The sequence below is a fragment of the Bombus affinis genome, chromosome 4 (assembly GCF_024516045.1).
Source record: "Bombus affinis isolate iyBomAffi1 chromosome 4, iyBomAffi1.2, whole genome shotgun sequence".
In the NCBI taxonomy this organism is placed as follows: Eukaryota; Metazoa; Arthropoda; class Insecta; order Hymenoptera; family Apidae; genus Bombus; species Bombus affinis.
The window spans coordinates 12096334-12111019 of record NC_066347.1 but is presented as its reverse complement, the minus strand read 5'-3'; the positions used below and the strand labels follow the sequence as shown (position 1 = coordinate 12111019).

The following is a 14686-nucleotide window of genomic DNA, read 5'->3' as shown; positions in this document are numbered from 1 at the left end:
TTGCCTCTCGGAAGTAGAATCGACCAGTCGTCAAAGGGTATTTCAATCGTACTTCGTCCGAGCATCCTGGGATTTTACTTAGAAACAAATTCACGTTGACTCTTGTTCTCGAGGCTATTACACAGTACGTAGATGGTAAATAAATGAAAGAATCTTCGCTTTCTCATTTATTCTTAAGCGTATTGCAGTAACGCTCAAAAGCGAAGCTCTAACGGTAACTAACGTTTCCCGACAAGCAAATAACTTTCACGAAAACAATCAAATGGTAGAAAGTGTGAGAAAGAAAAAGCAAAGCGAATAAAGTGACAACGAGAGAAAGGAATGGACGCAACATTTGCTAAGTTGTTAGAGAATTTGCTTTCAGCCAGTTTCGAGCAATGGAGTGACCACGTCTGTCCGTAAGACGAGTCGAGCTGCTCGACGAGGTGAAACGAGAGAAAAGCAACCGAGTCGTATTTGGTCGTGCGAGCCTTTAAGATAGCAAGAGAAGAGGGCTTGCAGCGGACCGAGAGAAGGGAAAACCATCTCCCGGTAGCTCCGGCCACGGACAATTCGCTTCGTTTAACCAGACTTGGCTATTGGACGATGGCCAAGCGGTATCACACAGATGTTTGCTGCTCTTTTGAACGTCAGTTATGAGTCTTTCAAATTGCATCAAAGCTGTACAGTAGTTCCCTTTCTCTACATCCTTTCTCTTTCTCTCTTTCTCTCTTTCTCTCTTTCTTTCTTCCTTCGCTACTCGCCCCTATCTCTTCCTTTGTCGATTTCTACTTCTCGGCTGAGATACGAAGATAAACGTCAGGGAGAGCTTTCCTTCTCTTCGTGTTACTTCCCTTTCTTCTTTCTCTTCCTTCGTTGTTCGATATCGATACGCTTTTCCGTCACTTTAGTTACTCCACAACGACGGAAAAGGATCGGTTATGATTCTGGTCTGCCATTTGCCCGATACCGTCACACTTGCACGACTTCAGTTACCTCTAGATAAGCTTGGTCTTCTTTTCAAGGATGAAAACGCGCGGATGATCGTATCAAGACGGGACGAAATACATATGTGTTTGGCGGTATCTACCAATGTTAATTTATTATCCAGTTGATTTCTTTTCTAATTGCCTAAACAATCCCTTATAATAAATTTGTACATTTCTGCTTCGCTTCTAAAAACGTGCTTTAATTTTAACAGGTATTCTCGTAATTATAAATCCTTTTACGCATCTTGACGTTAATTCTCATGCGAAATGTTTCAAGTGAAACGTTATTCAACCGCTTGAGTTACACCCAAATAGTTAGCTAAAGTAGCGAACAAAGGATAATCCATTATATCTCGCCTCCAGTATTCTCTGAAAATAATTCTTACTCGTTATACAGACGGCGCTCGTTTTTCATCGCGCTGTTGCAAGTCGTAGCATAAAGGGGCCAGCTTTCCACAATTCTCTAACCTGCGATGCACTTTGAACAGCAGGAAGTAGTTAGAACGCTGCGTGATGGTATATCAGCGCTTCCTTCGCGGAAGCAATTTCCCAAGCCCTCTTCGATTACTTCGACACGATCAACCAAATTTTCTCCTATTTACAACGGGGAATTTGTAGCCAGAGATAAGCGTATAATGGATCGGATATTCTTCCTACGGAAGAAGGCAACTTGGAAAAATTCAAAAGTTTCTTTTTGCCGTAACATATGTATATTCGATTTAATCTTAAAAGCGAGCGACTAGGTTCTCGCTGAACGAAAGTTTCGTCTGTATCGCAAACGATCAGAAAATATGTGCACAAGACGCAACGTACGCAAATGAAAATCGGTTGTCCTTACGATTCGAAATAGGTACTGTTAAAAAAGTATGTACGTATTTAGAAGTCAAATTTTTCTTCGTTTCTGCAGGATAGCACGGTGAGGATACGTGTATCGCGTATGTACATATACAATGCATTCGGTCCGTCGAGCGTCGATTAAAAGCGTATATACGTTGGAATTTTGGCGGTAACGTGATTTGCAGAAACGGTATTCTTCGATTATATTCGGCCGTGAGGGAACGGAAATCGATCGAGTTCTCTTATGGCGCATATTTCAGTAAAAACCGGGGTATCGAGGATCGCGAGAAAAACTGCGACGATTCTATCAACCAAATACCAGCTTAGATTTCCCCGTTTCGCCTCTTTTCCCTGTTGCATCGAGCTTCGTTTTTTCCTCCTTCTCTTGCTCGGTGCGCTTGCTAAAAACCCGCCTTTGGTCGTTTTGCATTTCCCGTATGCCCCATTGTCGACTGCGACAACGTACGAACGCGTTCGGTTTTTTGTTAATCCCACTTGCACGCGCGACACGCGCTTCGATATCGACGAACGTAGGTGGAATCGCATTCGAAAATATCATAGAGGCAAGCGAAAACGCGACTGATCGAACATCGTCGGATCTAGCATCTGGTACAATATCGTTCGAAAGATTTCACATTTGTGTACCGCACCGCACAACCTCGCGTTTTGTTCGTATGCAACGCTATCCTCCGAACTTTCGGCAACACTCGACAATGTTTTGTCCCCGTTACCTGTTTCTTTCCCTGTCGCTTCGTTCGACCAAGTCGGACCGTGATTTATCACGACTCCTTTTATCCCACTTTTGATAACATTCGATCAATTCCTAACGGCTTCCCATGCAATCGCGCATACTAATTTTAATCGAACAATTTTCAACGTATAATCAGGGGTATTTGATTTAAAGTTTTTACATTGAATACAACACTGACAACGAAACGAAAAGGTGCAGTTTATCGATCGAGCGACGTGGTCGACGAATCAGATTGGCGAGAAAACGCGTGCCAAGGAAGCGAAAAGAAATTGTACAAAGACGAATCTAATAGGTTGTGGTTACTATCCGTTTCATCGGTTTACCCCAAAACGATGTAAAAGTATCGCTCACGCGAGCTTCATTAGCATTTAGAGTGGCGAGGGATTTATACTCCGGCTGCGACTGCTGGATCGCGACACGGTATGCATAGGATTATCTTCGAGCACCTGGACAATAGTAACCTAATCCATTTACAAAGAAAACGAGCTACTTCCTCTTTTCATCTGGTTCTATTCCTCCACACTTTTGTTTCTTTTTCTTCTCTAATGCGACAGGCTGGTCTTTTATCTTTCATCTTTTGTTTCTATTTTTTTGCGACACGTAGCGACGGTGTAACAAGGAAATAAGAAAAATATCGTTATCTTGTTGCATCCTTATGCTCGTAAGGTCTGATGTTCAACTTTTATCCTTTTATATTCCTTTATATTCTTGGCTTTTCGCTGTTATGTATATTACAATATTGTAACCACCGTGTAACGGACAAAGTTGAACAAGGGATGAATTCATTCATATTTTCCTCTGCATTTATTTACCGTTGTATAATTAAAGGGGCATTTACGTAATATAGTAAAGATCGGTAGAGGTAGGTCAAAGTACCGATAATAATCGAAAAATTAGCATATCGTCTGGTTGACTCGGCTATACGAGTTTAGAGGAATTCCTGCTCTGTGATATAGCGGCACCAGGTTCATAAAGTCTCGGCATGTCAAGCATTTTTTCATTCTTCCGTATTATCTTGGTCTGGGTTATTCGATTGTTAGGGAGGAGAGAGACCGTGAAATCGTCGATGAAAGTTGGCGAGGGTTGAAGAACGCGACGCTTAGCGAGCTACTGCAACGACGTCCGCATTAGCGCGTCGCATCGCGTCACTTTGCATCGGTCCGCGTCGGTCGGGTCGCGTTGGATTGCAAGTTAAGCGTGTAAACGCAGCTGCTTTGTATTTGCGGCTTGGCCTCGTCGAGTCGACCGATTATATCACGGCTCGTGGAAATCCGAGCATTCTTGGTGAACGCCATCTGTCGCCAGAGCCGCTTCGTGCTCCGTGCCTTCGTCCTCTGTCCTCTGTCCTCTGTCCTCTGTTCTTCCTGTTCTCTGCTTCATCGTGTGAGACAAGATGCAGATTGCCGTTGGTAACTATACTTCTACGTACGTTAACTCTACCGAAGTATCTATAATCGTCGATAATTACAATATATACGTACGAATGTTTCGTTCGATCCACGCACCCAACTTTCAAGAATAATATCTCTGAATGTCCGTTACTCGTGGACTTTATATTTCTTCGATTGTGTATATACCTAGGTAGATACGTGTTAAACGTGTCACGAGCGAAAGAAAGCTTTCCTTAACGATTCACCTGTGAATGGACAGTTCTCTGGTGGTTTTTCTAATCAAAACTTCGTTCCTTCGTTGTCGTTTATATAAAACAACTTTATTAATTTTGTCCTTGAAATGCACGCGTTACGATACGTCGTTTTTTTAACTTTCATTCCGCGCAATGAATCCGCTTATCACGCGTTTCGCGATTATTTAATAAGATAAGGTTGCCTAAACTTTTTCCGATTGTAATTATAATCACTCTTCTGATTTTTAGCAAAATATATACGTATCGTTATCGATAACGGGCGAGGAATCAATGAACGATCAAACGAATCTTACTAAGGGAATGAAGTCGCTCAATTATTCCGAGTTGGTTGGAATAAAAAACATTGGATTGATAGAGCTACCCTACATCTCTCGTTCGTGCAACAATCACTCAAGTAGAATATTATTGGAATATAAATGCACGTTCCAAATACATATACATATGTGTATATATAAGCATCGAAGTGCGGTAACAAGTTTTCGGAAAGTAAAAAATGTTGAAATTGATGGGCGGAAATTGGTGGTTAAACTACGGAGGCCGTTATGAAGGGTTGGAAGCAGGCGAAACTTCCTATTTGTCCGAACGCCGGGTACGCGAACTATGTTAAACTTATTACGATGCAACGTAACCGCCAAGTACGTAGACACCGAGCCATTCACGTGTTGCGCAATATACTAAATTGTTTGGGAACTTGTGTAACGTAACATTTGCATAACAACGTTAAGCTTATTAAGCTCTGTAGGTATCATCGGTCCATCGAAATCGAACACTTAACGAGGCTACAACTTCGTTCCGGTCGTTCTGCTCGTTCGTCTTAACTCGTGACGTTAAAACAGTGTTTCTGATTTATAAGAGAATTTCCATGATCGTAATTTATCGTCAACGAAAAATGCATCGATCGATGCACTCTACCAGAATAAGATGGTTTAACAAAACGAATGGCATAACATAAACATAAACAACTTCTTGCAAGTTGCGATGCTTCTGGTTTTATATTTTATTTCCATGGACCTCAAAGATCTGTTATAATTGAACGATATACAGCAAAGGTTACAACTCTTTGGTCAAGAATAAAATATTATCGTCGACGTAATATCATATTCCACGTACGAACATGCATACGACAGTGCCACGTGGAATACTAAATACACGAGTCTACTCTTCGTTAAAGCAAAACTGAAATTACTTCCTTAAAATCAGTTCCGCTCGCAGAAGCTAGAAAATGACGATAGTAACAGAGCCGCTTTCAACATCAAACTTTTCATTTTAGAACATATAAAAGCGATCGCTCGCATGAGCGTACAATGCATCCACTTCTCTAAATCGGTCCAATAAATCCTGCAGCACAAATAAAAGGAAATATCTTCTTTTTTATCTGCGCTGATGCAAAATTCGATGGTTCATAGAATTTTTCAACATTTTTTCAGCTGAATTTATCGGGCTCTATAAATTCTACTATGAAACCCACCGAGTGAGGACACTCGACGAGCACGAGAGGCGAGAACGAATGTATCCGCGAGACGACATTTTTTCGTAGGTGCACGTGTGTCGATGGCAGTGGCATTTTAGCTTTGAAATGGCTCGAAAATTTTACGGTTGGCTACGGACTGTGAAAGTTGCGAATAGTCGAGTCACGGACGCGGCATGGCGTATCCCTTTCTTAGATAAGAGCGTTAATAGGCTGGCGAGTTGTGATCCTCGATCTTGGTGAGTTCCAGCCTCGCCTAAGCCAACGGTAGTTAGTCTCACGAAGACTGTCTGCTAATTCCTCGTCAGCGGCCGGCACGACCGCGAAACTTTCCTCCTGCCACTTTGCACCGAGCGCTAATGCTCTTAATTATTGTCGCATACTGTTCGCAAACTACCTAAACCGTACGGTACACCAGATTCTTTGAGAAATTAACGAAATAGGATTGTTCGCGGTTTCGCGCTTACGGGTGATTACGTTCCAACGACGACGCCTATCGACAAATTTGTTCTACTAGTAAAGATCATGCTGGTACCTGACACGACTTGCTCCGTACAATCGAAATTGTTACAAACATAGAGTGGAACCACGTAAATAACGTTTCATCTAAATCAAGCAATCCAGTAAACTTGTTAATAACCCAGAAAGAAAAGTTAACCTCTACGATGGAATTGGCTTTGCAGTGGAATACCTGCAGGTATGTTCGCTTGCGAAGAGCTACGTTTTCTGAAAATGTATGCGAACAAGAACTCGAGGAGGGGAACTATGAAATATCCTTTATGGTTAAACGAGGTCATCGCAAAGTAATGAGCACCGTTTTAAGGAATTATTAAAGAGATAGCCTACTTTTCGTACACGTACAACGGAACGCACGAAGAATTATTATAACGTTCAACTACCACAAAACTATGCTGTTATAAATATTACAACACTCTGAATCTCGCTAATAAACATATGCTTCTGCTTATCGTGGAATATTAATAGGAAGCAGCAAACTTTAAATTGTTGCCAAGTTTTTCTTCGATAGCAACGGAAGAAACTGGCGCAACGGCACACGTAATACTACGTAATAATACTACATAAAAAAACGTTTCAACGTCGCTGTTTCCAAAGTTTACCGACTATCTCGTTTAAAAAATTATAAGATCTCCCAGCAAACAAAACTTTACGACGAATTTGCAGTTCCCTTAAATTTTACGTGCATCTTACATGCACGTGGTCAGCCGATTGCGTTTACGATTTCGCAACTAACACATTTGGTTGTAAATGAATATCGGAATCGAGCGAATATTCTTTGGACCAGACGACGATGATCGAATCGTGAAAAAACTATGTGTCTTTTGACACGACACGAACCTTGAGAAATATCTGTCGAAACGGTCCGGTATAAGAATTCTAACCTTACCCGAAATATTTTATCCGAAAAAAAGGAGAAAAATTATTCGATCGATAATTCAAATAACATGGCACGATTGTGGTTCGTAGCTTTTTTATTTCGCGTATGCATTATTCGACATTGTTCAGCTCGATATTCAATCGAATCGTTCGAATCACATATGTATTTCTATTCGTACATTTGTTTCTTTACATAAGTTTCGAGTATAACGCGTTTGCATTGAACAAACAAAAGGACGAAGTTTAAATGGCGAAAGACAATGTTTTTCGTATAGTTCTTGATTCTTTGTACGAGACGATGAAATTGCAAGATAAACGCAAGGGTATCTCATTTTAACGATCCACGTTTGTTTTTGGACTCGCTCATTTTTATTGTTATTTCAATTTCCAGAAAAATCAACGCTCGATACATATCGATTTCTTCTATCGGTACGCAAAAGATTCGAACGAAAAAGATGTTTGTTGATTAATATATATCGTTAACAAAAAATCGGTATGATTGATATAAATTAATTTTGATAAATTCGTTACGCGAATCTAAATATCGCATGACGAAATTGCCGCCCCTTTGAAGCCTTTTAATTCGATTCTCTCAAAGGAAAGTTTCCTCGTAACATTTTGCGGTGATTCTCAGTACGTAAATTGAAATTTCATTTCTAACCAGTCAGGGCGTCCGCGAAGTACATTCGATATTTCACGGATATCCACGGTTTCGAGTTGTGTTTAATTTTCTTCGAATTAATAAAAAGTATCGATCGAAAGAAATAGAATACGTTGGTAAATAGCTTGATAGAAAAATTACCGCATACAGCGAAGCTCAAAGCGTTCATCAGTGAGAATCAAAATCGAGGGATTTCAATTGGAATAAATGTATAAAGTAAAGGCAAACGGAAGATTCAGGAAACGTGGATATTAAAGGAGAATTTTAATGGTCTACAATATAGTGGGTATAATACCGATTGAAGTAACCTTGCCTATATTATCTGGGTGCTTTCGCTCGAAATTCAATTTTTCGTTCCAACCGTGGAAAGAACGCGCATAAATCCGACAGATATGAAAGTCTATATTCCGATCGAAGCGATATCAGAAACGTGTTATCGAAATTGCGATAGCGACATCGTACACGAATCAGTCATATTATGCGATGGTATGCGGCGAAAATGCGGCGAAAATGCGGTGAAAGATACAATGGATAACAAGGTAACAATCGTCTTGCAAGCCTCTGTAATCACCCTAACACCGATTAATTTCCGAAACGGCGTGTTTATTCTAGAATACGCGGTGATACCCATTAACGATAAAACGTTTCAGCTCGCATCGTATACAGCTTCGACGTTTTTATCGATGAAAAAATGCAAATGCAACGCGTTTAATCCGCGACGTTAATGCATAGCTTGAAAACTGAGGTATATTAAACTTTAGCAACGACTTTGACGTTAACGAGTATGTAAATTGAGAGGATACTAATCGATAGAATGAAAAGGATACGCGGAAACCACAGATATAAACTCTTTTCAACAAAATTCTTATTAGCATATTATATAATTTTCAAACGTCCGTGACGAACGTTTCTGTTTGATTAAAATTCTTATCTTCGTTTCGTCTAATTCGATCCCCGGTAATTTAGGCAGTAAATTTAATTTAGTAAAATGGAAATAAAAAATCTCGATAGTCTATTGTAGACTAACAATGAACGTACCGTTCGAATAAAGACTCAGCCGTCTTGAATATCCTATTCTTCGTTTCGACGACGACTAAACGTTACGATAGTAAGAAAGCTTTGGATATTGTCACGTCCGAAGCAAACATCGACAGAAAGGATATCGTTGTCGAATCGCGATAGAACCGCGGAGTATCGAGTCGTGGGACAAGGATCCGTGATCGTAACAAGGAATCGCGCTATCGAATTTAACAGGCAACGGATACGACGTCGGTCATAATGGTCGAGGCGTCGATCATCGCAATAATAATAGGAGCGCTATCGACTGACTACGTTAGCACGGCAGCAGTGACATTGCTGGTAGGAGGACGGTTAGCGTGGAACAGTGTGGAACAGTGTAGAGCTGTGTAGCGCGGTGTGGAGCAGTGTGGCGCGGAATGGACTCGTGGAGCGGAGTGAAGCGAGCGAGCGAAACGCGGCGGCAACGGAGGCGGAGGTGGTAAGAGTCTACGCCGCCGGTGGTTGGTGGTAGGGGAGGGGGGCTGATATCTGGCTAAGCGCGGGCGCAGTTGGGTCGCGGTCTTCAGCACGGCAGCATTTCGCTCACCGATCTCTTTACGCAACTCTCTCGCACTCTTTCTCTTCTTTTCTCACTTTTTTCTTGACTCGTCTTTGGACACAGCTTACTCGCTCCTTTTGATCGTCCACTTATCTGCCTATCCATCTTACCAACTCCTTTCTCCTTCCTCCGACAGCCTCACACTCCCAATCCTTTCTTCCTTCCTCTCTTCCATCCTCCCTTCCATCCTTCCTTTTGACGGTGAATACCGCCCCCTCCCTCCACTCACTCTCTCTCTGTTGCTCCGGCGTGGCGCGGCGATTTCGTTTCAGTCGGTCCACCGGCGCTGCCCGCGGTATCGGCAATGCTTATACACACGCGATGAAACGTGTTTACGAAGGACGGAGTGTGCGTGCTGAATGACGAATGAGTGGCACTTAAGGAAAACGGAAGCACCGCCGACTAGATTGGCGATCGTCGACTGCGCGGACTCATCGCGAGTTCCATGTTCCATTAGTGCATCTTCGCGCAGGATGCATCCGTTTGTCACGTGGAAATTTGATTTGTTCGGGATATCTTGTTCGCTGTGAATTGTGCAACTAATCTATCGTCGAACGAATCGATAACAAAGTGTTTGGCGACAAAAGCTTCTTTCAAATATCTTCGAGAAGATCCGAAGACAGTGAAAGTTAGGTTATGTGGAAATAGAATTACTCTATAACTGTAATTACATATTATGCAATATCGTAAGTTAATCTAACTCTTTTCCCTTTTGTGTTGCATGTAATTTGACCGGTAAGTGATTTATTGGCAGTAACGCGGCATGATTTGTTAAAAATTCTTTTGCAAAAATGAACAGACTCGTAAAAATATGCATAACCTATTGGTAGACGCGTTATTCAATTTCGCTCGTACGTACTTCTTAGCCATTGAAAGTGGTGTTTCTGTATGATCGGTTTAAAAATTATTATATATATTTATATATGGCGAGTATCGTACCTACGTCGCGGTAAAATTCCGGTGGCGGTTTCGAAACTTAATCCATTCTCCTACTTGCGGCTATCTTTTAACCGATCTGTTCCACTGTGTGGCTTCTGAGGACGCGTTATGACGATAAACGTCGTGTGAGTTCGTGGAGTGTCTAGTTAAGAAAAAAAACATAATATACAATGATAACTGAAAATTCGAAGTGAAGCGTGATCGCACCGAAACAATGTTTAGTGAAGTGTGAAGATGAATGTTTCCACGTCGAGCTTCAACGGGTCGCTTCGGAAAAAATCAAGAGAAATGCAGCGGACAAGAAAAGTACCCGTGGCCTCGACACGACTGCAATAGACGTGTTTTAGCGGTAACTGCGGATCAACAACTGCTGACGCAAGTCGCTTCGGCGATCACGGTACGTTTTTCACGTTGAAAATGCATCAAGTACGGTACATAGAGCAGCCTGGTCAGCTCTTCACCATAGTTCGTTGACTCGACCGTGACAACGCTGTCGGACACGCGTTCGCGTTACATTTACATTTGCGTTTGCATAATATCCACTAAATTTTCCACGAAAATTACTCGTGACTACTCGACTAGAATATCGTTTAGCGGATAATTAGAAAATATCTTCCGATCGATTGGGAAAATTTTACAGATCTTTCTTTCGTTTGTTTCGCTACATATCTAGTTCGGTAGAAATACTTGCTTAATAATCGTTATTAAATTTTCAAATCTGTGAAAATATTTCGAGGAATAAGAGAACAATGTTTCGTGGACGATCGTGGATAAACGATTTACAGCGGAAGAAACGATCGTGTTTCCTATTTTTAGACGTCATACAAAATTTCACTGCCTGAAACTGATTCCCTAGAATTTTCTAGCACAACCATAACTCGCGAACTTAGCAGCAACTCTGCTTTTGATTTACTGTGCGGCATACGAAGAACGAAATGTATACGGATATATACGATTCGAATATTAAATAAAACACATCGCCTATTATCTCGTAAAAAAACTATCAGTTATTAAAATTCACGATTCGACTACTTAAAGCAAATTTTTATTTCCGCGCAAATTCATTTTGACCGTTCACTCGTCGATCGTCAAACAGTACGAAGCAGGCGGTGCACGTTCATCGATCAAAGTAAAAAGGAGACGCGTGCAACGATAACGGTTATTGATGTTCATGTAGCGAGAGGAATCGAATCAACAGGCCGTAACAAATCCGGAGCTTATTCGGTAGTATTTATTCAAGGTTGGTGAACAAATTCGATTTCTAGTTCTGGGCATTAGAAGGGCGGCTTGAAGTTTAAGCGAAATTTACGCGATACGACGACAGACGTGCAAAATTAATATGTCAAGTCCGGTATTGCACCTGCGCGCGATTAGTCTTGCCAATTACTATACGATATTATGCAGCAACGATCAGGTCATCTCGACGGACGTCTCCAAGTCATAATTGTTACAGCGCGACGATCCAAAACTTCTATGTCGATCTCGATCTCGATCTCATCGAATAATCGGTCGAAGAGAAGCAGGCTTCGTGAAATCAGAAATTCGCTCGCTACGCGTTTGTCGAATTTCCAATTGGAAGAGATAAATTTTCAATGACCAAGGGAAAATAGGTGAAAAGAGAGCGAAGGTTAAACGCGTGCCGCTTTAAAACGCGGAAACGAAGCTAAACAGTTTTCGTGCGCGTTTAAAGCGACTACCCTTTTAAGCGATTATCCAACGATAGAGTTGTATTCGAGATTGATTTCAATTTACGCACAAGCCAGTCTCGCAGACGCGTCAACGGTTGTCGGCTCGTTCATACAACAGGCTGATTATTGCCGCGTAATAACCGGCCGGTAATAAATCCACGAATAGATAATCGAAATTGTAAACATCGTGAAATTGCTGTCGTGTCGCTTTCGTATCGGCAACCCGTCTGGTCAGGCTATAAATTGTATAACAAATATTATTATTGTACATATTGCTGTAATCTACACGGTTCGCGTTACGCAAATGCCCATTATTACATTCGATCGCAGGGTATTTATTTTCGATTAACGCGAGACTTTAACGATCTGTCGAATACTTGTAGCGTCATTTAGAATTTGCGAATAAATAATAAATGTTGGACGCGAAACACCGCTTCATTGGTAGTCGTTTACGTTGAAAGTAAACGGATACTCGTGTTTAAAAAGTCGTTGTTGTAATAATAATTTAAAATTATGGAAAACGAAACAAAAGATAGGCGAAACAGGTGTTACGCGCGTGTATTTCGATGCGAGTAGTTCTCGTTAATGAAGAGAAACGAGAAGAGATGTTATCGATGGGCGAGATACGGAACAAAAATGAGGAGATTCGCGGACGACGAGAATTCGGAGCGGAAAGTGAATTTCTGTTTATTGTTGGCAGAAAAGATATATCGCTCCACTTGAGCTGGCACGACTTTGAGCCTGGTGTTGCGAAATGTACCGGAAACGATGGACCGTGAAGATTCTGCAAATGGATTTACGGTACAGCGTCAACGGGAGCGGTTGGTGCGCGCCAGCTCTAGCCAAGATGATCTGCATTTTCTTCTTTTCGCTACTGTTGCACGGTAAGCCGATGCACAATTTGTTCGTACTCTGGCACGATTACACACGTCGCGATAAGAAAACGTCCTTTTCTTGTCCATTGAACTTGTAATCAAACAAAAGTTGTCCTTGTAGAAAAAGTTAACTCGGCTTCGTAACTTTGAAAGCTAATTTTAAGCTGTTCTATGAAATTCGGGCAGCGCGCTTGTCATTGGAAGTTCTTTCGTTCGAAATTGAATTGCTCGCGTTAAATTCTTGTTAAAAAATCGATTAATCGGAGAGGGAAGAGAAAATTAACGTGTCATTTAATCCATGGTACAATCCGAAAAGTAATACAGCTCGATGCTATATATACGTATATACAGGTTGTTCAATTACCTTTTGTCACTAATTTTTCGTAGTATGGTATGTACATAGGTCTGTTTATTCGGGTTGTCCGCGCGCGCAATCTCGATTTATCGAGAGTAAAATGCTCGCGTTCGTCTCTCGTTGATTAGAATTTTCCTATTTGATCCGGTTAACAACACTGGCCAGTGCGACAATTCACAATCTACTCTCATTTTGCTAAGCTTTCATAGTCTTGTTAATTCTTGTAAAAGAGTATTACCCATCGAGTAATTGAAACGCACATCAAAATTTTCTCCTCTTTGGCTTAATCCGAATCCGAATAACGTACGTACTCGATAAAAATTCCTATTGCGCGATAGTTAACGATCAACCGATAGAGCCACGTGCGTTTAACGCGCATGGAAAAATTCACGGTATAGTATATACGTATATAGTACGTGCATACCTTTCTGTTCGATCCGCAGGAGCATTTTTATTACGGCGCGAGATCGGAGCATGCTAATTCGGAGAGTCATGCTTTCCCGTGGAAACCGGTGTTAAACGTAATTAAAAAAATGCAAAAGCAGTTCTTCTTTGAAATAGCCAAGTTGGTTCCATGCACAAATCGTTTTATCTTCACGCCAGTGACTATGACGCGTCATGGAATTGTCGTAAAAGTTGGCGAACCTAGTGGATGTACGATAGGCAACGCCGAAAACACTGGAAACGGTGGAAATGTTGAAAACGTGCACAACGAGCGAAATGGTAGCGCGGAGGGGCGAGGAATCAGGAAGTGGAAATTAACGTTAACTAGTGTGCGGGCGTGGCTCGCCATGACTCGTCGTGGACAGATAAAAACGCATTGCAGAAAACAATGATCCCTAGGGACTTTGCAAATGTTGTTGCGGTCAACTAAAAGAGCGGTTGCACGCACGCTGTTTTAAAAAGCAGCTGTGTACCTACATCGCTACATGTGTACTATCCGCGCGACAAGCTCGTTGAACCAAATATTCCGCTCGTCGAACTTTTTACAATACTCTCCGCGCTCGTTCCTCTCCCGACCGCTTTATCAATTATTTCCGATTATCCTCCGTTTAATAAATATCGCGTTGCAAATATTTTCGCGAGAATGCAGCCTGTTGTTTTATCGTTGGGAAACTTTTACGGTATAATCGAGCTTTGCGGACGATTAAATTTGCATTTCTTGGAATGAACAATTTTAATAGAATATCGTGCGTAAAGTTACATGTAATTTGCTTTTTACGCGATTGATAATAATAATAACCTTCTGATCCTGTTGCCAATTAAATTTTCAGCCACAAATAGTTTTTACATAAACGTACGCGTGTATATGCACTGTTAACAAACAGAAACGCTGCAGGTAAACTTCTTTCTATTTGCGTTCGTTTCCATTCGTCCACAGTGTTGCTACAACTTTCAAAGAGGTGCTTTCTCTAAAGAGGATAAACTCTTAACTCATAAATATTGAAACTAGCAGCTTGCCAAATTGTACGTGTTTCGCTTGCTC

General features: G+C 41.4%; 1 protein-coding gene across 3 annotated transcripts in view; it reads left to right on the top strand.

Moving 5' to 3' along the window:
• The window catches only part of LOC126915130 (zwei Ig domain protein zig-8-like), a 100005-nt gene that overhangs the window by 31639 nt on the left and 53680 nt on the right, over positions 1 to 14686 (top strand). Inside the window, exons 1-2 of one of the 3 annotated variants that reach the window (XM_050719563.1) lie at positions 9139 to 10679; positions 12676 to 12854. In XM_050719563.1, coding sequence (XP_050575520.1) covers positions 12725 to 12854 — 130 coding nt within the window. In that variant the 5' untranslated portion in view covers positions 9139 to 10679; positions 12676 to 12724. Of the gene's footprint in view, positions 1 to 9138; positions 10680 to 12670; positions 12855 to 14686 lie in introns of those variants that run through there. The other 2 variants (XM_050719562.1, XM_050719564.1) reach the window with 2 other exon arrangements.